The sequence below is a fragment of the Planococcus citri genome, chromosome 3 (assembly GCF_950023065.1).
Source record: "Planococcus citri chromosome 3, ihPlaCitr1.1, whole genome shotgun sequence".
NCBI classification, from domain to species: domain Eukaryota; kingdom Metazoa; phylum Arthropoda; class Insecta; order Hemiptera; family Pseudococcidae; genus Planococcus; species Planococcus citri.
The window spans coordinates 77661905-77686680 of NC_088679.1; the positions used below are offsets into that span (position 1 = coordinate 77661905).

The following is a 24776-nucleotide window of genomic DNA, read 5'->3' on the forward strand; positions in this document are numbered from 1 at the left end:
TATGGACATAATAAGCGATTAATTGATTTGATAAGTAACTTGAACGGTAGGTAGGTAGGTAAAGTACATATGAGTTGAATTGAAATTATGTATTTTTTTTTTTTTTTTGAAACAGCAGCATAGGTTAGGTTAGGTTAGGTTAATGAAGTATTTATGTACATTTATAGCATCTTGGGTCCGTCTCCGTTTACCTAATGCTCCAAGTATAAGTACTCTTACAAGTTCCATGCTCAGTAATAAGTCAGGAGTCAGGTGTATGTTTGAAACATAAATCTATCATGAATTTTCTACACGACCATAGATCATGAATTAATTTATCTTCTCACTCCCTTGCATAACAACATAAGAAGCTCGTACCATTCTTATCAATTCACGAATACCTACTTATCCAGTACCTGTACGAATAGGTAGTCTAAAAGGTACTTATTCCAATAATAGATTTTATGCAGTGAGCTTAGGTACCTATACGTACTTCGTACATTTGATTATTTTTCTCATCTTGGTGTTAATATGTGCCTAACCTAAGTATTAATCCTGTTACAGTGTTGTGTGTTTTTCTCTTCAAATTATTGCTTTCATGGAATACCTCACCAGGTACCATCGACTATTATACGAAGAACTGGTTTCCTAGAAACAGGTATTTTTGTACGAATGTACCGAAGTTTTAAAAGTCATTTTCGTATGTGAATTGATACGTACGTTGTCCAGGTACAGGTACTTATAATTTAATATTCGAGAGTCTAGACCCATGTACCTTTATTTTCGGAATATTAATGAGCTCGAATGTTTTGGTATCTGACGTTAATCCCTACGGAGAGATTTTTGTTACCAATACGTCATCGTCGTGCCCTTCGACCTGAAAATACGTACGTCCTGGAATATCTACATATAGGGCTTAGGTAGTAGGTACGAGCTCTGTGTTGATCTTGAGTAGGTAGAGGTACCTGCTTATGTATTTAAAGGGATGGAAATTGAAACATGAAATGAAAACATTTTTTTAAATATCACTAAATTATGAACGATTTTCACCTAATCACGAGCTCGATCCCTTTCCCTGCATCTCGAACCCCTTTCACCTGGACCTTGAAATTGCAAAATCGAGATAAGCATCAGGAATTAGAGGTAGACCTAGTCGAGCTACAGATCCCGCTAGCTTAAAAATTTTTCTAAGGTCGTCCACTCGAGTAGGTATATACCTAATAATGTCGCACCTTGCGTAACATTAAATTACCTACGTTGATTCTGTATCTAAAAAACCGGTTAATCAAACGTGTAATTTTTGTTGTAAATTCTGTCGATGTCGTCGTCGTGTTCATCTCGCGGAAATTCATCTCGGAATTCGCATCATGCAGTAGGGGAGAGAAGGAGATGAAGGAGAATTTGCGTAATGTGGTGCTTGAGAGACGTACCATGCTGGTCATTCAGTGGTATTCGCAGGTGGGCAGTGAATGAAAAATATATTATACCTATAAAATAACGTACCATTTAAATAATAAATTTATTAACAACGATTCATTCATGCGTATAACAAAGAGCTATAAAAAAAAAAAGGACAGCTTAATGAAGAAGATAAATATTAACAGGATGTGGTTGTACGAATATCTGGACTTGAAATTATTATACAGTTCGTCTTTTAATTTTAAATAATAAACCAATATAGGCAACTAGGTTGAAAAATAGGTATATTACAATCATCATGGATATATTATGAGATAAACTATGCCGATCGAAGTCGAATAGTTTGAGTACTTCGCGTCCTGTTCGTAGACAAGGAACGTTTACGTTCGATTCGCATTCTGAAAAAGATAAAAAAAATGAAATTATTTCTCTCAGAGATGATGATGAAGGAACACCTGGTATTTTTAAATTGGGGGTAAATTTATATTTCTGATTTTTTTTTAAAGGAAATGGTCGAGGAAAAGGTTGAAACAAAAGCTCGACTGATCGAGTTAAAATTTCCACAAGGCCTTCGGACTCATCAATCCTTTCCAACTGATTCTAGTTGTTTTATTATTGAACTGGTTTGGAACTTACCAATATTGTACACATTTTTCAATTGAATTTGGTATATAGCAGAGCAAGCGTAGGTAAACCAGGATATATGCTTGATCCATGCGATTAGAGGTGGAAGTGATCTATAATGGGGGGAAAATCATCAATTATCCGCTTAGATATTAGGAATAAATTATTTTCTTCACGATTGTTTTTGAAACACCATCATCGAAGTCTATACTTACGATAATCTGATGAACAGACCACAACTGAACATAATAACGTTTAATACAGGATTACCATAAGACTGGGCTACTAAATGACTTTTAAATAACACCGAAAATAGTACACCTGTAAATTGGAAATGATACAACATTGTTTATGAAAATCTCTAATCATAATAATATTTTTGTTTCAGATTCGAAGATGCTGATTTTATGGTATGGAATGCTCACCCAAAGCTGCAGTTGCATTATACAATAGGATATTCACAATTGAAGACATTATCACAGCATAAGCGCCGAAGTTAAGACCAGACAAGTAGTAAATCACAAGCGAATAGGATAAAGGCTCCACGATATTAAAAGGTAGCTGTAAACATTTTAACGTAGCAAATAGCAAGATTAGAGTTGGTTATAATCCAGTAGATAGGTATGTACTTGATTGATGCCTATTTCGAATAAGTAGAAAGGTACATAAGTATACTCACAGCGGTAATAATGCTGGATAGGAAAAACATCAAAGGAGTTAGAGAATTATTCGAATATTCTCTATAAAATAAAGGTAAATGCTCTGGAATCCGCGTCAATCCGACGTAAAAAGATGGGTAGAAGTTTTGATTAAACATAATATACACAGCTGCTTGAAAAGCTCTTAATCCTGGTTGCGTTTTTTGTATCGCTCCGTGTAAGCATAATCCTATTAAAATACCAATCAACTGAAAAAATGAAATAAAAACACATAAATATCGAAATAGGTACCTGCACAATTAAGTACATATATTGTGATGTGAAAAATTGGAGTAGAAAGATGACAAAATACGTACTACTTTTTGAAATATACGCATATTACGTTCTGAAGAATTTCTATGCATTTCTAGAAAATTTCGGTGCGATACAGTTATAAATTTATCACTCCAAGATGGCATTTGGCTATAAATAAAATACATCGATTATGAATCAAATGCATTAAAAATAATTTAGGGAGAATTACCTACCGAAGGCGCACGCAAGACAGCACATGCCCCCAAGCTTTCTTTTTTTTCTCTCAGTTAGAACCTCATCTCAGTACAGTTGAGAGTGAATCCGCCTGATTTAAATCTGATCAAAGGTACTTATTTACACTACTGGGTGTTTCAAGATGCAAAATTGAAAGAAAACCTCGAATCAGGAGCTATGCAACATGTATCAATTCCATATGTGCAGGATTGCCTAACTTTTGAATTTCAGGTGAAACGTACGTTTGTGGATTTGATTTTGTTTTGCCTAGGGTACTATAACAGGGGGTATGCTGATGCGCCATTTTCTTGCAAAAGCGAATTTTTTATGTATAAGTCACAAACTATGACGTTTAGAGAAATTTTACAAGAGAGCTTTTTTGTAGAGAATGAAAAAATATTACTAACTGTGCTAAACTCTTGATATTTCATGCAGTAGAACTTGAAATTTTGAAAAAAAGAAAAAAGTTATGAAGTCTTTTATTTTTTAATTTTGTCAGATTTTTTAGGTTCTATGATTTCTATTGCATGAAATTTCAAGATTTTTGCACAGTTGGTCATATTTTTTCATTCTCTACGAAAAAGCTCTTTTGTAAAATTTCTCTAAATGTCATAGTTTTCGACTTATAGAAAATTCGCTTTTGCAAGAAAATGGCAGACCAGCATATCCCCTGTTAGGGGAGACCCGTCCAAGATGGCATACTGTCCAAGATGGCATAGTGGCAATTACTCAAAAACTACAAACTAAAAAAAAAGTTTTTCACTTAGAATGTTGTCAACACTGTGAACATTAAATCCCGGTATGTGACAAATTTTTTAATGGTGAAAGTAGAAAAAAACGACAAACAATATTTTGGGGGTTGTGATTTTTACATTGCTGCTACTTTGGAATGAGATATTGGTCCGAAAAATGTTTTGTTGGAAAAAAGTGGTTGCAAATACAGAAAGTATAAGAAAAAGGCTTGTAATGAGCTAATACGAGTAGTTATAATAATTACATTACCTTATGTGCTTCTAATATCACTCTAAAATTATCAACATGTTTGGCCAAGATGGCATAGCATTTTTTGTCCAAGATTGCATACTACCACCCATACAACAATTGTCGACGTCGACATTTACATCGACTATGTTTTTTTCCAACATGATGATGGAAAAGTGACCAATAAGTTATTTAATAGGAATCTTCTGTCCGTAAAGAAGCCAGGTTAATGAGAATGTTCGAAATTTTCTCATTATTTCTGATACCTCGACATGCGAGGTTGACATGTTGATGTAAAATTTGATGCTCGAAATTTACATCCACAACTATGTCGACCAATTTTTCAGAATTAAAATTTCTGTTTCAGTGTTTAAAAGCTCAGTAAACATTTGAAAAGATGATCTTTGTTTGAAGGGAGAAAAATTGTTTAATGGACTTAATAAAATTATTCACTTTTCCATAGTTTGGAGTTGTCGATGTTATGTCGATGTGAAAGTCGATCATCCACAAATACATCAACACTAACATCGACCAAATTTTCAAAGATGTCTCAAATTTGAAAAATTAAGTTGATATTGTGGATGTATTTGTCGATGTCGAATTTCACATCAACATTAACATCAACATGTCGTCGACATTAAAATGTATTAGTTTAGTACTCTTAGATAACCTATTGCACCTTTCAGTATAAGGAGTTTAATGTTCAACTATACTGAATACGGACTTTCTGTCTGTACTTCTCGGAGGTGGCCTCCGGGTCAATGCTGCTTTCGCTTTCAGCATGAGCAATGGCCACCTAAGTGTGTAAGAGAAAATGATTTTTGGAAAAAAATTCAATTTTGAAATTAAAATTTAACAATTTTGCGTAGCTGGAGATCGACGTAAATTTCGATGCCAATGTCGATCCATCCACATCCGTCACATTTGGACTCCACATGTCGATGTAAATTTCGACTCTGAGTCGAGCCAATTGTCGACATAAATGCTGATCAACATTGGTCGACAATTACATCAACAATTGGTGAATTGGCTCGACGGCTCGACACAGAGTCGAAATTCACATCGACATGTGGCATCCAAAAGTGACGGATGTGGATGGGTCAACATTCACATCGAAATTAGCATGGTCATTGTTGTACGGACAATAACATTGTATTTTCATAAAAATGTTCAAATGAGTTTTTCTTCTGTTTTGAAATATTTTTATTGGTACCTATTTTAGCTTTTGTACTTGAATTTCGTATTAAAAGCCACTTTTAATCAAGTTTTTCTTCATTTTTGAAATATTTTCATAGGTATTTTAGCTTTTGCAATAAAAACCACTTTCTTTCGAATTTTTCTTCATTTTTGAATTATTCTCATACACATTATTTCAGCTTTTGTACTTGAATTTTGTAATAAAAACAGCTTTTAATAGACTTTTTCTTCTTTTTTGAAAAATTTTTATAAGTATGCCATCTTATCCATACCCCTGTCCAAGATGGCATATTTGGAACTTTTTTTAAAAATGCAAATTGCAGGTACTAAAAATGAGTAAAATTTAAAAACCAGGGGAGGAATTTGTAGCCAAATGTTCAAAGTTTCAGATAGTGTATTCATTTTTTCGGATAATTCATTATAGCGCCCTCCAGATCGCAAAATGTGCGAAGTAAGTATGCCATCTTAGACGGGTCTCCCCTATAGTGCCCTAGTGTTGCCAGGTTTCTGATTGAAATGTTGATTTTGACTTTTTAAACACCCTGTATAACAATTTGTGATCATTATTCGGAGTTTTCACTTTCCTCCTTTACAATACATGCACAAACCCGATATTTTGATCAGGTGTAATTATATTTAAATCTTAGAGTCACAGAATGATGGTCCATTGATGGACCCAAACCAAACCAAACCAAACCAAACCAGAGCTGTGGGTCCGAAACAAAACCAGAACCGATTAAATCCCGATTCAAATCCAATCCCAAAACCAAAATCGTTATTTTTCTTGATCCCAAAACTGAAAAAATCCTGAACGGTTTTGGGATTTCAATGTTTGCCTTTTTTCTGTGATTTTATTTTGGTAAATTGTCATTTTACATCATTTATCATCATTCATTCAGATTAGTTACATATATGATAAAAATTACTCGAAGAAATTGAAACGTTAAACTAATAACACCATCGGATTTTCATGTCAAAACGTCCCATTTTTTGGACTCCTTGCCGGGTCCACTGGTCAATTTGGGCTTAAAATTGGTTGAAATTAAAATACTGAAACCAGAATCAAGTCATCCAGGAACTTCAACAAATTTTTTTAATCCCAACACAAATCCAGAAACCAAAATGAGAATTTAGAAGAACGAATCCCGAAACAAATCCAATCCTGAAATGAATGAATTTTGATCCCGAAACCAAAATCCAATCCCAAAATCGTTTCAGTCCCACAGCTCTGAACCGAACCGAACCGAACCGAACCGAACCGAACCGAACCGAACCGAACCGAACCGAACCGAATCAAACTGAATCAAACCAAACCAAACCAAACCAAACCAAACCAAACCAAACCAAACCGAATTTAACCGAATCGAACCAAATTTAACCGAACTGAACCGAATCAAACCGAATCGAAGCAAAGTAACCAAACCAGACTTAGAAAGCTGAAACTAATCATACACACACAGAAAAACCATGATTCTTTCCATCTTTTGATGAAACCAAAACTAAAACCAAAGATGAAAAAAACCCAATCTTCACTCGAACTTGGTCAGGAAACAGAACCCAAACTTTTTTCTATGTGAACCCAAAAACCAGAAGCCCGAATTCAGACCCAGTATTTTCAATAACCCGAATCCTCAAAAAGGGGTCACATCAAAATGGGTCAAAATTTTGGCAGAAAATCAGAAATTTCAATCAAAACTTTTTTGAGCATTTTTTAGGAATTATGAGCCCAAATTTGGATCATGGTTCATTTGGAAATTTCTCTCAACGCTTTTTTTGAGTTCGAACTTGGCTGATGGTTTTCGAGGTTCTTGAAGATGAAGGTGCCACGTGACTCGTCAACATGGGATACAATTTTGCTTGGAGATCAAATATTTAAATCAAAACTCTTTTTGAGCTCTAAATAATAATGAGCTCAAAGTTGAATCATGAGTTTCGAGATTTTTTTAAAAAGCAGTCAAGATACATACCTTTCAAATTGAGTTAAAATTTCTCCATAAATACAAAAAATTTATCAAAACTATTTTTGGACTAAGTATGTTTAGAATTCTTAAGCCTGAACTTGGGTCTTGATTTTTGGGAGTTTTGAAGAAAGTATCATGATTGTGACCTAGCAAAATGGGATACAAATTTTTTTTGTAAGATTCTGAGCCCAAACTTGGGTCATGATTGTCGTAATTTTTGATCAAACCAAACTGAACCACAGCAATAAGTACTTATGTACGTACAAAGAACCTCACAAAATTTCCAAAAATTATGGAAAAATTTGATGGGGCATCTACAACTTAGTGAATCATCTTTTTTCGTTACAAATCGAGTTTTCTGGGATTTGGGCGTAATTTCGAGTCTGAGCGTCCAAAAGGATATTTTTTGGGGTCAAAATTTTCAACAAAAATGTTCAAAAAATTTGATTGGACAGCTTCAATTCTGGGAATTTCTACGCGATTTTGAGTTTGCGCATCATGGGCCAACTTTTTTAAAAAATTGACCGTAAAAATGGTCGAAAAATGTGATAGGCAGCTGTACCTAATCCTAGAAATCGTATTTTCTAAATCCATCACTATCCTAAAAACTTTGCATGCGCCTGGGTGAATTATGCAGTATTTTTCGCACCATACTTACATTTTATTCCTATCGCTGTTGACGAGTACCTGCAAAATGAATACCATAAATCAATCAGAGGAACCATTTAAGGGGCTATACGATAAATCAAAGAAAACATGACATTTACCTCGGAATTATTTTGTTTCATCACATTATCGACGTATTTTTTAATCTTAGCCGAGTATTCGCTCTCGGAGAAAGCCACGTGTAGGGGCACCGCAGACAGTTTTTTTTTCTCTTCGAGTTGCCTATTTGCGATAGATTTAATAAAATATTCTGCGAGATTCTGCTCCTCTGTATACTGATAACCTTGGCTAAAAAAAAAAGAAGAAGAAACAAATCAATACAATTTTGAATCGATCACCTACATGTGGATATTCAAAACTCAAAGTGAGCTTTTAAATTTCTCTTGAAGCACTTGGCGGTTTACCTTTGAAAAAACACCTTCGCGTCGTCTGGAGATCCATTGAATACAATTCTACCCTGAGATAGCAGCACGATTTGTTTAAATAATTCGAAAATTTGCTGATTAGGTTGATGAATCGAGCATATAATTGTTTTATTATGATTAACCGCCAAGCTTTGCAACATCGTTATCGTTTTCTGCGCTGTGAACGAATCCAACCCTGGGTAAAATCAAAATAAATGGTCATGAAACGTGCCAATCTTCAATTAGGGTTGGGTGATTTGAAAATATACTCGTGTAAGGTACTGATTAGGCCAATTAAAATTAACATACCGGTAGTTGGTTCGTCGCAGAAAAGCAACATGGGCTCTGTTAGTAACTCGGTAGCAACCGATAACCTTTTCCTTTCACCTCCCGATAAACACGTCTGAAAAAGCATCAACGTGGAAAATTAGGTATCGAAGATTGAAGTACATATGTAAGTTAGATTCTACATCAATGGATGCGTAGCTAATCTTTCGACATATTACTTACACACGTAAATTAGGTACAAAAATGTGTGATTTTATAATAAAAGTTGGACTTACTTTCTCTTTGTTTAATTTCGAGTTGCCTATTCGTCTATTGGCTATTTTAAGTAGACCTATTTCTTTCAAAGTTTTCAGTATCAATTGCTTACGATCTGATTCGTCTATATTCCTATCTAAACGTAATTTCGCCTGTAAATTGAAACACATTGTAACACGTATTATCATCTCTATTTTTACTTTATCAATTTTTATGTACTTTTGTAATCACTTACGACGAAATTTAAATGTTCCCAAACGGTTAAGCAATTCATAAATAAGTCATCTTGATAAACATAGCCGGACACACGTTTATCGAATTTTTCTATCGATTGACCATCTATTCGAACTTCTCCATCGATTCGGAAACCGCCTGTTTACATCGAATAATTTTTTAAAATAATTCATCGTTATTTTATTGAATATTTTTCAAAAACTTACTAGGACATCGATTGGAAAGCACTGACATGAGGGTTGTTTTTCCAGCTCCACTGTCGAAGGAAGATTAATCGCAAATTAGGTTGGTTAAAATTGAGAAAAAAATATACTGTAGGATTCATTTACCTAGCTCCCATGATAGCCACCAAACTTCCTGGAAATATTGCCCCTGAAACTGAACCAAATATGCAAGATTATTTACTCGTAGAACTCGCCATGGAGTATTAGAATATGAATAAAATCACGTACCATTATGAACGATAGATTTGTAGGTTTTTTTAGCATCTCTAAATAGTTTTTGTTTTCTGATTTCAGCTACGACGGTTAAATCTTTCCAAACTACGGATACTCCTTTACGTCGATTCGACAGCCTTGAGCTGGTTTGCTGCGAGTAGAGAAGAAAAAAGGTCGATTGGAATGTGATTTAATTAGCAGTAAACAAAATAAAGAAAACTTACCAGAAAGAGCTGGAAATTATTCTTGCGATCTTCGATGAGGGGTTCGTCGAACTCACCCTGAGATAGAAATGTCATCGTACGAACTTCCTCTAAATCATATTAAAGGTGACGAATTACACTTTATACGTTCGTGTTTAAGGATTGAATACCTATATTGATGTGTTATTGCTTCGTTTAGAATACGACTTTCTTATGTAATAGATTGATATTTTTTTTTCATAGGTGGCATTTGCGTGCGCATAACACACACGTGCAATATTATGAGCGTTTTTCCGCATCTAAGATTGGTCAATATTTGAATAAATCAGTAAACTTGGAGCTTGATGCTTTGATGAAAATCGAAAGTAATTATCGAATAGGTAGGTAACCGGTTAGTAAGTCAATTTGAACTGATAAAGATGACTATTTTTTTCTTATCACTGATAAAAATAATGCAGTTTTATTTTTGCAGTTTTACGAGATCATTTTTCATTCATCAAGGTTATCGAAACCGGTGAGAAAACGTGCATCGAGATATCGATTTTGCAATTTTGACGATGGGAAACCTGATTTTAATAGTTATAGGTAGGTAATTAATATACGTTGGTAAAAATTGCATTTTTAAATATTTTTTGCTTACCTTTAAGTTCTCGTTGACTCGATGAATAGGTAGTATGGCACGAATGTAGAGTAATAATACATTTAAAATTAATGTTTCAGTCGAACGAAATAATCGTAGAAATTGATAGTATTATTGAAGAGGAGTCTTTACAAGTTGAACGTATCACATGTCCGAGTTCGTACGCATTCTCAGGTACCACTGAACCGAACTAACCAATAACCAGTTTGAAGTATGTTTCGTTCAGAATGTTATCACTACATAGAATTAGCCTCTAAAATGAAGCTGTTGTAATGTAGGTATATTTTACTAGCTGTTTGGTACATCTCTGTAGGCTTTTCTATAATAACTTGATTGATTCAAAGTTCGTGAAATCGTGATCCCCTCTTCCATCGAGTGGTTTAAATTTTCGCAGGTGTTGGTATTTGGATTTTGTGAGGTGGGAGGAGAAGAGGGAAGAAAATAATATCAATGTGGTCTGCGACATGTAAAGATAGGTCTAGGAAGTAGGCAGAGGCACCAGATCTCTGAGATTTTTGAGTTACCTATTTACTGAATGCTGAATCTGTTCGGTATTTTTACCTTGAAGTTAATTATATAGGAATTCATTGTGGATATGTGGGTGAATTATTTCCATGAATTTGACGAAGTATACTTACTTGATTTTTAAAAAAATGAATTAAATTCGGGGTAACAATATTGAAAGTATGGATTTATTTTGATGCTACTGTATCATAATTATAGGTACATAATAATAATGACTAACAACACTAATTAACAACGTACAAAAAGTTATAAAATTATGTTCTAAATGTCGATATAGTGTATTATCTGGGGTGCAAAAATGACTCGATTTAAATTAAATATTAAGTAGGTAGATATTAAATTTGAAATTTATATTTTTCTCGTTCGAATCCTGTTCAGAAGTCCGATATAAGCGACGATATGCATGAAAAAATAAATGCCGAACATTTTGCAAACATTGGGGACTAAATTACTTTCGTCGAAGTCGAAACTGGCCAAGACTTCGGTACCGTTTCTCAAACATGGCACGTCGGTGTTTTCAGGACATTCTGAAATTGAACAAAAAATATGATGAATAAATAAATTTTATTAAGTGAGAATGAAAATGTTGAGAAATGTGCAGCTTCAATAAATTCTAGATCAGTGTTCAAATAGACCCTATGTTTTTTCAGATCCACTTTTATGTTTTGAAAAATGATTTTTTTTTTAAATTTGTGCTCAAGACGACCTGCAATTAAAAGTACTCTTTTTGATGAAACTAGCTGATAGTGGCCTTGAATCAGAATGTTAGCTCTTTAACTTTCAGTTGGCATCTAGTGTTCCTGAAGTCTGAAGAAATTAAAAATTTTTTGGAGTGAACTGATTTTGAGTTGGTCCGAGGGTCATTCCACGTCAATTGGACCAAGAAGTGGTAGGTGGGTTCGGCGATTTTTTTGAAATTTTTCCTGTGGAAAGACCTTCCGAAGGGATGACCAACTGCGCAAATCGCAGCCCTGTAGCCCATTTTTAACGACAGCCAGGGGGTGTCAAAGTTTTCAGTGAACCAAAAATATCATCCATTTCAGTAGTGGAGTACTCGATAACCGCGATACCTACCAAAATGGAACTTTTTCCCATAGCTGGGAGTTTTGAAAGGCTTTGTGGTGATATCATGAAAATCAGTGTTGCCACTTTTTTCGTACAAAAAATTAGCTCAAAAAGTTTCAAAACGTAGTTTTCATATCGTTCCGACTCTCAAAAATTCCGAAAAAAATATATTATGGACAACTTTTCATGCTGAACAACATATTAAAAAATTGAAATGGTAACTTGTCGCAAAGTTTAATTTAAAAAATTTTAAATTTCCGAAAAAATGTGATTTTTTGACTTAAAACATGAAAAAAAGTTTTGATCGGTAAAGTTGACCCATTTGACCCCTATTTTTACGTATTCGTTGAAAAAGTTGAAAACCCCCTTTCACTCGATGAAATTAACTCATCACAAAAAAAAAACAAATTCGAAAAAATTCAAAAAATAAACAAATTTTTATTTTTTTTTCTGTATGATTTTCATCAACTTTTTCATGAAGTACGTCAGAAATACGTCAAAATAAGACAACTGAATAAATTTAAACTTTTTTTGATGTTTGGAATTGAAAATTGAATTTTTTCGAATTTTGATTTTTTGTGATGAGTTCATTTCATCGAGTGAAAGGGGGTTTTTCAACTTTTTCAACAGATATGTAAAAATAGGGGTCAAATGGGTCAACTTTACCAATCAAAACTTTTTTTCATGACTCAAGTCAAAAAATCGCATTTTTTCCCAAATTTTGAATTTTTTTAAATCGATGTTGCGACAAGTTACCATCGCAATTTTTTAATATGTTGTTCAGCATGAACAGTTGTCCATAATATATTTTTTTCAGAATTTTTGAGAGTCGGAACGATATGAAAACTACGTTTTGAAACTTTTTGAGCTAATTTTTTGTACGAAAAAAAGTGGCAACACTGATTTTTATGATATCACCACAAAGCCTTTCAAAACCCCTAACTATGGGAAAAAGTTCCATTTTGGTAGGTATCGCGGTTATCGAGTAATTCCCTGCTGAAAGGGATGGTATTTTTGGTTCACTGAAAACTTTGACACCCCCTGGCTGCCGTTAAAAATGGGCTACAGGGCTGCGATTTGCGCCATTGGTCATCCCTTCGGAAGGTCTTTCCACAGGAAAAATTTCAAAAAAATCGCCGAACCCACCTACCACTTCTTGGTCCAATTGACGTGGAATGACCCGGGAGTAACATGGCTCGTATTCGGTTGCCTTTTGAGTACCTTTTGATCAATTTTCAAACGTTTTGTTTACAAAAGTTACTTTTTTCACAAATTTTCAAAAAAAGAATTGGATTTCTTGGACCAAAAAAAAAGCTAATAATGTCAAAAATCCCGCTTTCTATCAAAAAAAGGATCAAAAAGATAGTTTTGTTTCTTGCCAAAAACTTAAAAATTTCCTCAAGTCTCACGTTTTAATTGAAAAATTGAGATGAAAGACTCATTTTTTCGACAAACATTACGAATAAGTAGGTATTGTTTTTCTGGCAATAATTGTCAGAAAGTCCTGCTGTTTGACAAAAAATTGTTAGTCTTGCTTTTTGTCTAAAAAAGTAAAAAACTCTGGCTGTTCATTTTTCCAGAAAAATTGACAAAAATTGTCGTTTTTTGTAACAAAAAAAAAAAATTCTGTTCAAAAATCCTACTTCTTGTCAAAAATTGTAGGTTTTTAGCGATTGAAAAGTCTCGTTTTTTTTTTTTTTTTTTAGCCAAAATTTCTGAACATTGCCAAAAAAAACTTGCGTGTTTTTCCGTTTAAACTTTAAAGAAATTGCGAAAAAATATAATTCCTCCGCCAATAAGAACTAAAAATAGTTGCTCTTTGCTAAAATTTGCAGATAATTCTCCTCACTTTTTCACTTTTTCTTTAAAATTTCCCAAAAAGTTCATGATTTTTTCTAAAATTAATCAAAAATCTTTTTTTTTTTCAAAAAATTCTCAAAAATTCTCGCTCCCTAACATTATTGCTAAAAATTGTTTTTTTTTACAAAAAAAAAAACAAAAAATTTTATCATTTCCCAGAATTTGCCAAAAATTTTCGCTTTTCAACATAATTACTAGATAAGAATTGTTTTTTTTTTTTTTGCACAAATATACCCAAAAAGTTTTACTTTTTTCCAGAAATTTCCAAAAAGCCTTTTTTTGTTAAGATTGTCAAAGTTCCGATTTTTTTCCAAAAATGAGCTTTTTTTGTGAGAAATCTTAAAAATGTCTCACTTTGTTGCCAAAAATTGTCCAAGAGCCTCACTTTTTTTAATTGAAAAGTTTCAAGGTAATAGTTTCTTTTTTTTTAAATTGAAAACCTTTAATATTTTGTAACATTTTTTGTTTTTGTTTGATCTTTGATCAATGTTTTACTTACATTTTGTGTCTTTTTTGGTAACTAAAATCACATTGGGGGGGGGGGGTTTCAGTACGTGCCTTTGGGGCTACAGAATCGCTGAAAAATGTTAAGAATGGACTCGGCTCGCCAATAAGATTCAGTAAATAATTTTGGAGGAATAGGGTTTAAAAAATTGCGAAAAAAATTCAAAATTGAAAAATTATCATTACACAAAGTAGGTATATAATAATAGCCCTTAAAAAGTATCAAAAAATTTCACATTCATTGCAATTCGCTGCCACGTTCCACAGTGGGACCTGAGCAGAATTTAGGAGGAAAAAAGTCCCTTCGAATGTAGTAATTTTGGAATATGTGTGACTAGAAGTATTTTTTAGCGCTGAATCTGAATATGATATCAATTTTTGACTATGGGCATTATGGGGGTGAGGGGTGGGGGTAAAATCATAAAAATAGGCTTAAAAACCAATATGGGTATCCTCATGTATGTTTTTTGAGGCGCTGAATCCGAATTTGATGGTAGTTTTTATCTATGGTCATCAAGGGGTGGGGGAGAGGGGGAGGGAGGGGGTAAAATCATGAAAATAGGCTTAAAACCCAATATGGGTATTCTCATATATGTTTTTTGAGGCGTTGAATCCGAATTCGATGGTAGTTTTTATCTATGGTCATCAGGGGGTGGAGGAGAGGGGGAGGGAGGGGGTGAAATCATGAAAATAAGCTTAAAAACCAATATGGGTATTCTCATATATGTTTTTTGAGGCGCTGAATCCGAATCCAATATTAGTTTTTTGTCTATGGTCATCTGAGGGTGGAAAAAAGGGGGAGGAAGGGGGTAAAATCATAAAATGGGTTTATAAACCAATATGGGTATCCTCATATTCGTTTTTTGAGGCGCTGAATCCGAATCCATTATTAGGTTTTGTCCATTGTAATCGGATGTCCAATGGTTTTATAATTTTTTTTTTGAATTTTGGCTGAAGAAGGGGCAAGGGAGGAGGTGGAACCGATAGAGAAGCCCAGATCGAAAAACTAAGCCCATATTCGGATTCACCGTCCCCAAAAAAATAACAAACGATATGTCACATGGTATTATATTTTTTTCAATTTTGGATCATAAAAGGTGGGGGGAGGGGGTGGAAAGGGTAGAGAAGGCCAGATCGAAAAACTAAGCGCATATTCAGACTCAGCATCCCCAAAAACATAACAAACGATATTCCACATGGTATTATTTTTTTCAATTTTGGATCATAAAGGGTGGGGGAGGGGGTGGAAAGGGTAGAGAAAGCCAGATCGAAAAACGAAGTCGATATTTGGATTCAGCGTCCCCAAAAACGTATCAAACGATATGTCACATGGTAATTAAATTTTTTTTCGATTTTGGATCATAAAGGGGCAAGGGGGTGGCGGTTCACTACGTTAGGGGTACGATGTTTCAAATCGGACATGAAATTTGCATTCAGCACCAAAAAAAAAACAATTTTCACCCCTCAAAAGCTGGATTACTATAGAAAAAGGTTTCGTGCCCCCTCCATTTCATTCTGATTCCACCATAGGGGGAGAAGTTGCAAACTTATCCCATTGGTTGAAACAAATTATGAGAAGGTATCAAATTTAGCATCTTTCAAAACCAAAATCATTACACCCCCGCCGGAATTCACCCTAAAAAATTTGAAATTAGAAAATTCAGGTACTTGGAAAATCACTAATTTTGATGTAATCTCTAGAAAAAAACAATTTTTGGACACTTATTATGGGAAAAATCAAGTATACGAGAGGTGATTTGGAAACAGCATGAAATTTCGCGTCTTTCGAGCCCAAAACCATTTTTCTGAAAAAATTTTTAGATGAAAAAAAAATGACTAAATATAACAGTTTTTTTTGAAAAATTTCAACGTTTTTGGCTGCTAAAACCAAAAATTGCAAACCAACTAGAGCTCAGTTGCCAAAAATTTTCGATTCTTTCAAAAGTCTACACTTGGTGTCACATTTTCTTGCATTTGAAATTTTTTTAACTTACACACCAATTTTTGAAAGCCAAGTTTACCATTTTTTTGAAAATTTCAAAATTACAATTTTTTTTCCAACTTCAACAGCTTATAATTACATTATAAATAATTGTAAATTCAAAATTAAGTACATTAATAGAATCTACATCCCTTCAGCTTTCATTTCCATGTTTCAGAATTTTCCTACCTACTATTTAACTCACGCAAACTTGAAATTATAGTGTACAACACCGCGCACTTATCAACATTATTACCTTCACCATTTTTCACATTCCTAGAACATTGAAGTTCCTCTATCTGTAATTCCAGGAAAATTGGGTGGGGCGAGTTTTTAATGATTGTATGTGTTACTCTAAAGTATTTTCAACTTGAAAACAGTGGTTTCAGGTGCATCCATCAATTTGACTTTTTTCCTCCTAAATTCTGCTCAGGTCCCACTGCGTTCCAATAGAAATAAAACTAACACCCATTTTTTTTAATCAAATTACGTACAAAAATTGTGGGGAAATGCGAAAAAAAGAAGTTTTTTGTATTCTATTGACGTCATACAGTAAAACCGAAAATCATAGAAGAAAAAATGTTTTCAAAATTGAACATTTCGGTTACCTTTTGATCATTTTTTAACCAAAATGGAAGTACTGTAGTTTGGGTCTCAACTTTATGGAATTTATAAAAATTTGATATGAAACAAAAATTTCATTTTTTCATTAATTTTTAGGTTATTTTGACATTTTAGAACTTGAAATTTCAGATCTGGGTTTGTCAACGTTGTCCTTTCGATTAATTTTTTTGAAACAATAGTTGAAATTGATTTTCAACCTGAGTTAAGGGTCGTTTTTTGTGGAAAGTCAAAAATTAAAGAATCATCTCGAAAGTTTTTGGGGAAAATTTCAATTTTTGTTTTTAATTTAAACGATCTTCTGCTTCTTTTTCCTCCTCTCTCTTACTAATTTTTTTTTTTGCAAACAATTTAAAAAAAAAAGTGATGATCGTTCTGTTTTTAGAACGTGTCTTATTGTTTTAATAAATTCGCCTCGTCTCTTAATTTACAATCAATCACTCAATCATAAGAAATTCAATATCTTTCACTTTTGCATTTAGGTAGATATTTTTGATGTTCAACTTACCTATATTATCCAAACCACCAGTGTGTATAATGAATAAAGTTTCGATCGCGTACGTGAACCAAGATATGTAACGTACCCATCTTAAAATTGGTGGAATTGTGCTGCAAAAAAATTGAAAACATTCCGTTTCAGATTTTGTCTTCATTAAGTTTATCAAAAAAAAAAGTAAAAAAAAATGTCAAATTTATTTTCGAAACTTACGAAAGTTTAATAAAAACACCGGAACATACGATATATGTATTATCAATCGGAGTTGTACAAGCTGCTGCTATATCTCTTCGACTAAAAACTGTCGACATCAACATTCCTACGATTTTATAACATATTATGTATTATTATTATGATTCCAGGTACCTACAATATACGTGATCTTGAACGATTAATAAGGCAGATATCGATTACTCACCGAAACCCGCAGAAATATTCAACACCAAAGCTGTAATGAGACACGTTAAACTCCAAGCCCATAGTTCCGGCTGCAGATTCGTCAACCAGTAAACAAGAATGGTGAAAGATAACGGATCGAATAGAAATCCTGGTAACTATACAAGTACACAATAAAATATAATATACCTATCTTTATTATATTATGTGGATCATGTGTCATCTTTGACAAATGTTATTATAACGAGATGCGTACCAATGAAAGAACATTAGCCAAGTAGAATATAAGCGGAGTCGTTGTACTGTTGGCATATTCCCTGAAAAAGATGGGCATTTGTTTCGGCACGTGGTCCATTGCAGCGTGAATAGCTGGGAAGAAGTTTTGGCCTACTAATACGAATAGGACACCTTTTATGGCTTGTAATCCTGTCTGAGTTGCTTCAATCGATCCTCCCATACAAACACCTACCAGTAGACCTAATAACTAAAGAAAATATAGGTTACTTTACGTACTCTTGGATATTATTGGTAGGTTTTTGAATGATTTGAATTTGTGTGAAGTGTACCTACCAGTTTTTGAATTATTCGCATATTTTGAACTGACGAATCTCGTACGATGCTGAGGTAACTTCTGTGTGTCACGTACCAAAGTTTGGTCGGCCATGTAGGTCCGTTTCTGTGGAAAATTATGAAAATTGTGTTTAGTTTTTCTTTGCGTGATCCATTAAAGGTTTGATTATTTATTTGAAAATGAGTTAGGAATGGGAACTCACCCATTACTGCTGCGATACACCAAAGGATCCTGAAATAATACGTATTACTGGTGAAATTGGTGCAATTGTATTTTAATTATGTGTATAGGTAATCAAATTGATAGCATGTGCGATGAATAAAGTAATAAATTTCCAACTATAGCAGTGATGCAAAATGAAGAAATTTAGAGCATATTTTCCACGTATTTGTACTCTGCTGGTTGGTAGGTAGGTATTTAAAAAAGAATACGAAAAATGCGTCACTTACCACGTCATTTTCATTTCGATGTTCAATATCAATGTATTTCATCATTTTCTCGTGATAACTTGTATTTTCAAAGGCTGAACATAATTGGTTAGCTCCTTCTTCTTTGTCAGCAATTACCGCCATACTTTTAACCAGATAATCGGCCGGGTTTTGTTCTTCTGAATAAGGGTAACCTTGACTGTAAAATTAAAGAGAAATTTATGTTACAAGTAAGCATCATTATTGATGATTTTTATAGTATTTTGTAGTCTACGCCTCTACAGTCCAATTTGCAAAAAAAAGCTCCAGAAATCGAATTTGGCTGGAATTTTTACAGCCTAAAAAAAACAACTGGTGCTTCGAAAGAATGATTTTTAGTGCTCAAAAAAAGTTTTTATGCAAATTTTGGATTTTCTGCCTAAATTTTAAGTCATCCGAAAATCACCAAGTACTCAATTTCAGGCTCAAAATTCTTCTAAAATGCTCGACAAATATTTTTACCTGTCGAAATATTTGAATTTCATGTGACAGTTCAACCTACCTATTTGAACAAGTCGTGATTCGTGAAACACATTTTTTCAAAAATCCCGAAAATTCTAATTCAATTTGGGCTTAACATTTTTTGAAAGTGCTCAAAGAAAATATTGGTGTAAATTTTTAATCATCTGCTAGGATTTTAACCCATTTTGTTAGGTCACGTGATACCCAAAAATCAATGACCTAATTAATTTAATGCTCAAAATTCTTCAAAACTATCAAAATTGCACTAAAAACATTCTCGTAGAAATGTTCTAGTTTTTCGCGAAATTTTAAGCAATTTCAAAGTGCTCGAGAAAGTTTTGGTAGAAATTTTTTATCATCTGCCGAAATTTTAAGGTATTTTGATAAGTCGTACGACACTTTTTTGTCTTGAAAATACTGAAAATCTTGACGCAATTTCAAGTTTAAAATTCTTCAAAACTGTCAAAAATGCTTTTTTTTGTAGAAATGTGCGAGTTTTTAGCGAAATTTTAACCTATTTTGATGAGTCAAGTTACACCTTTTTTTTCAAGATCAAGAAAATCGAAAATTCTGACCCAATTTTGGCTGAAAATTCTTTGAAAGTGTGTTCATAAAAAAAATTTGTCGAAATGTTTGATCTTCTGCCAAAATTTTTACCCATTTTGATAAGACATGTGACACATTTTTTTTTTTCAAAAATACCAAATAATAACCCAATTTTGGGCTCAATATTCTTCAAAAATGTCTAAAAATAATTTTCGTTTGAATATTTGAATTTAACACTAAATTTCAACTCATTTCAATTGGTCGCATGACATTTTTTCGAATTTTCAAAAATCATGACCCAATTTTGGGCTTAAGATTCTTCAAAATGTTCTTTTAAAATATTTTTGTAAAAATATTTAATCATCTGATAAAATTTTTGCACATTTTGATAGGTCGCATAACACCTCCCCTCCCCCACTCAAAAATACGAAATTGATGACCCAATTTTGGTAACAAAATTCTTCAAAAACCACCAGAAAAAAAACATTTTGTTAAAACGTTTGAATTACTCTTGAAATTTTAACTCAAATCTCTGAAAATCATGACCCACTTTTTGGGCTTAAAATTATTCAAAAATTATCTAAAAAACATTTTTGTTGAAGAGTTTGAATTACTTACTCTTGAAATTTCAACTCAAACCCACAAAAATTATGACCCAATTTTTGTCGTCATCTGTCAAAATTTTCTAAAAAACTGCTCAAAAAAATTTTGATAGAAATTTTTGAATTCCTTGTAAATTTTTAACCTATGTTAATAGACGCCCAACTACTTGTTCAGAAACCTCAAATTTTATGACCCAATTTTGGGCTCAAAATTCTTCAAAATGTTCTTTAAAAATATTTTTGTTAGAATATTTAATAATCTGCTAAAATTTTTGCACATTTTGATAGGTCGCAAAACACCTCCTCCCCTACCCCCCCCCCCAAAACGAAAATGATGACCCAATTTTGGTTACAAAATTCTTCAAAAACCACCAGAAAAAAAACATTTTGTCAAAACGTTTGAATTACCTACTCTTGAAATTTTAACTCAAATCTCTGAAAATCATGACCCACTTTTTGGGCTTGAAATTATTCAAAAATGACCTAAAAAACATTTTTGTTGAAGAGTTCGAATTACTCTTGAAATTTCAACTCAAACCCACGAAAATTATGACCCAATTTTTGTCGTCATCTCTTAAAATTTTCTAAAAAAACTGCTCAAAAAAATGTTGATAGAAATTTTTGAATTTCTTGTATTTTCAACCTACTTTAATAGACTGCCTAACTACATACTTTTTCAGAAACCTCAAATTTTACTACCCAATTTTGGACTCAGAATTCTTCAAGAGTGCTCAAAAAAAATGTTTGTTAAAATATTTGAATTTCTTGCAAAATGGTCAATTTTTATAGATCGCATAGTACTTTTTACAAAATTGTAAGTAAGAATAAAGACCAATATTTCGGACTCAACAGTTTTTTAAAATGTCATCATTTCTTTAAAAAATATTTTTAAAAAAATTGTTTGAATTTTTTGAAAAGTTTTAACCCATTTGGATGAGTTGAATTTAAGTATTTTTTCAAAAATCCTAAAAATCATGACCGAATTTGGGCTTGAAATTCTTCAAAAATGTTCAAAATGATTTTCGTCTCAATATAGGTAGGAATTTGAAATTCTAGCGAAAGTTCAACCCATTTTGATTGGTGTCGAGACTATTTTTTCAAAAATCCCAAATATCGTGATTTTAATTTTGGACACTTAATTGTTCAGAAATTCTCAAAAAACATTTTTATTGCAATATTTGAATTTTTTGCTAAATTTTAACACATTTCAATCGGTCGTATGGCACTTTTTTCAATCATGCCAAAAATATTCACACAATTTTGGGCTTACAATTTTTATAAACAGCTCCTCGAAGTATATTTGCTATTCTTGGCAACGTTTTTATCAGTGGAACTGAAGATTAATACGTATATGTACCTACCTTTTAAAGAATTCGAGAGCTTCGGCAGAATTTCCACTGAAAGCCATTTTTCCTTTGGAGAGCAGAATGATTCGGTTAAACAGAGCGAATATTTTATCATTCGGTTGGTGTATCGAACAAATAATGGTTTTCTGTCTTTCGTTCACTAAATGCTGCAAACTACTGACTACTTTTAGAGCTGTGAATGAATCAAGACCTGAAAAACGATCACATATCTTAGTAGAATATGTGACTAGTCGTAGGTACCTATCAAGTAGGTACATACTTTGGATTTCAATTTACTCACCTGTGGTAGGTTCGTCGCAAAATAATAAAGAAGGATCCGTCAACAATTCTGTTGCAACTGATAATCTTTTTCGTTCTCCTCCGGATAAATTCATCTGTTGATTGATATCGATTAAATTTTCATGCTTGTTCAATTTTTATCGAAAAAAAATAATTACTAATAAAATCTTGCCTTTTCGTTTCCAAATTTCGAATTGCCTATTCGACTATGGGCTACTTTCATCAAACCCAGCTCGGTTAGCACTTCGTATATTAAATCTTTCCTAGCTTCATCTCCCATATCTTTATCTAAACGCAATTTGGCCTATAAAAATTAATAAATTATTAGTACAGTATTTTTTCCTCACAAACATTTCGTATTTTTTTTACCATAGGCAGGTGAGTGGATTTACATACCATAAAATTAAGATGTTCGAATACTGTTAGAGTTGGAATGAATAGATCATCTTGATAGACAAAACCAGATACATATTTTATAAATCCTCCTATTCTTTTTCGACCTATTCGAATATCTCCATTTACATGTAAACCTCCTGCGTAGTAATAAAACATAATTTATTTATTTGTTTCAGAAAATGAGATGAAATAACACGAAGGTCCGCACCTGGAGCTCGATTCGCTAAAACTGTCATCAAAGTGCTTTTTCCCGAACCACTGAAAATTGAAAATGAAAATACAGTAAGTGGTCAAATTTTACCCTTACGTAAGGTAAGTATAGAAAATTTCGTCTTCGATGTAGTTACCTAGCTCCTAAAATTGCAACTAATGTTCCAGCTTCGACTGCTCCGTTAACTAGAAAAGTTAAAAAAAAAAACAATTTGTAATGGTTGGGAGAAAAAATTATATACCTAATGTCGAAATACGTTTGCAATTATCTTTGACATTGGTCGGTAAGGTAAACTACAAACTGGTTAATCCACCAAACACCTGATTCGAATGGATGGATTTATCTATACCTACGAACATGTGCATTGTAGTGTTACCAAACGCCAAATAGTTAATCGATTGCTACGCGATTTAGAAAATATGAAATAAATAAAATCACAATCGAAAAATATAGGTACCATTATGGATGATTTCTTTGAACGTTGAAGTGGATTGTTTAAAAAGACTGCTTTTCTTTTGCTCGGCGACCACATTTAGATTAGTCCAAGTTACTGATAAACCTTTACTGACGATCGAAGATGTTCGTCTCCAATCCTTCTTCGAACAGAAAAGAAATCAACGTTTACTTTATGTAATTTATAAACGCGTTTTGAAAAATTAATTGATGAATTACCTAGGCAAATTTAGTTACTTACCGATTCGTCTCTTCTTTTCCCCACTAATGGTATTTTCTCGTCGAAACCCATTGCAGATTAGTTTGATTCTTCAACTGGATATTGAAAGTGAACACCGGTAAGATAAATAAATCAACATATCAAAGTAGAACCGAACACTCGCGACTGCTGTGTACACTTTGCACTGTGATACCTATTGCCTAGTTGCTTCTGCCTGCGTCTATTGAACGAACACTCGATCTGCGTGCATACGTTCGAATACTTATTTACGTATGGGAAATTCACGCAAAACATTGATACGTACAAGTTGGAGCATCGCGTACAGATACATTGCTTGGTGATGTGAGTAATTAGACGTTGCTATCTTATCTCATTACGTATTATTTTTAATCACCTTAGCGTTAAAAAAAGGCACCCGTGATTAAACGAGATGAAGCTGAAATCAAATTGACCTTTGCGTTGATACAAATTAGTACGAGAATGTGTGGTAATTGCGATCAATGAGATTATTCGTGAAATAGTGTTATAGGTAGGTAGAGGTACCTACCTGGGAGTTTCATATTTCTATATTCGATGAATAAGTAATTCACCGAACTAAAATATCGTGCAGTGCATCGTGCGAATATTTTTTTTATTGATTGTGTTATTCGAAAATTTCACGACTGCTGATCGATGGTAACTGGTAGTTCGATTTTCTTACGATAGTCTGCAGTCCAACCATCAAAAACGTTCAGTTGGTTTGCGTTTTTGGGGCTCAAAAAATTCTGTCAACTTTTTGGTGGATATAGGTCTAAAATATCTTCAAATCAAATCATTTATTGCAGTAGACAGGAAGACAGCTTTAGCTGTATTTACAATTCATAAATTTGTATAATATTAACATAGTACAGCCGGAGGGGAAAAAAGTAAATTGAAAATACAGATAGGTAATTTTACAAAATATTCAGAAATACTCTTATGTGAGAATAATAAGTTTGAAATGAAAAAAAAAAAGAAAAAAAAACACAAAACCACAAAAAAAACAACAGATCATAAAAGATACAGCTCAAGAAAACACAGTAAAATAATAGAAAGTTTGAAATGAAATAGCATAAAAAAGTTCATTACAAGAACATTAAAAATGATACGAAACACAAAAGTACCCACTTATACATTATGTACTTATTTTTAAATCATCGAAAATCACCAGTTTGGAGGAATAAAAACTGAAAAAATGGTAAGGTACCGAAAAAAATCATTGAAAATAACCAAAAAAAAAAAAAAAAATGAATCTTGATAA

At 33.1% G+C, this 24776-nt stretch overlaps 2 protein-coding genes and 3 long non-coding RNA genes across 6 annotated transcripts in view; 3 read left to right on the forward strand and 2 right to left on the reverse strand.

Moving 5' to 3' along the window:
* Positions 1-2542, forward strand: part of LOC135839441 (uncharacterized) — a 98039-nt gene extending 95497 nt beyond the window's left edge. The window contains exon 3 of the long non-coding RNA XR_010557598.1: positions 2411-2542. This is a non-coding gene — a long non-coding RNA (uncharacterized LOC135839441). The remainder of the gene's footprint in view (positions 1-2410) is intronic.
* LOC135839422 (protein scarlet-like) lies at positions 1485-10657 on the reverse strand. Its single transcript, XM_065355437.1, has 17 exons — positions 10476-10657; positions 9857-9945; positions 9648-9783; positions 9525-9573; positions 9402-9451; positions 9197-9333; positions 8982-9113; positions 8728-8821; positions 8419-8614; positions 8116-8302; positions 8007-8035; positions 3038-3143; positions 2702-2929; positions 2448-2583; positions 2238-2343; positions 2035-2135; positions 1485-1796 (listed from the first exon to the last, which is right to left on the reverse strand). The coding sequence occupies exons 2-17, from the start codon at positions 9929-9931 to the stop codon at positions 1618-1620; spliced, it is 1941 nt and encodes a 646-aa protein (XP_065211509.1). The 5' UTR covers positions 9932-9945; positions 10476-10657; the 3' UTR covers positions 1485-1617.
* LOC135839438 (uncharacterized) lies at positions 9828-10420 on the forward strand. The gene is made up of 3 exons (XR_010557595.1): positions 9828-9961; positions 10079-10215; positions 10308-10420. It is a non-coding gene; the product is annotated as an uncharacterized LOC135839438 (long non-coding RNA).
* LOC135839439 (uncharacterized) lies at positions 10554-18089 on the forward strand. The gene is made up of 2 exons (XR_010557596.1): positions 10554-10686; positions 17890-18089. It is a non-coding gene; the product is annotated as an uncharacterized LOC135839439 (long non-coding RNA).
* On the reverse strand, positions 11146-23917 carry LOC135839423 (protein scarlet-like). 2 transcript variants are annotated; one of them, XM_065355438.1, is made up of 17 exons: positions 23802-23917; positions 23519-23737; positions 23282-23420; positions 22961-23009; positions 22822-22871; positions 22614-22750; positions 22390-22521; positions 22219-22312; positions 21933-22128; positions 18944-19121; positions 18697-18725; positions 18494-18599; positions 18180-18407; positions 17946-18081; positions 17741-17846; positions 17540-17640; positions 11146-11527 (listed from the first exon to the last, which is right to left on the reverse strand). In XM_065355438.1, the coding sequence occupies exons 2-17, from the start codon at positions 23567-23569 to the stop codon at positions 11349-11351; spliced, it is 1911 nt and encodes a 636-aa protein (XP_065211510.1). In that variant the 5' UTR covers positions 23570-23737; positions 23802-23917; the 3' UTR covers positions 11146-11348. The 2 variants fall into 2 exon arrangements, with proteins under 2 accessions (XP_065211510.1, XP_065211511.1); XM_065355439.1 differs by lacking the exon at positions 23802-23917 and having other exon boundaries at positions 23282-23417; positions 23519-23770.
* Positions 23918-24776: the final 859 nt, after the last annotated feature.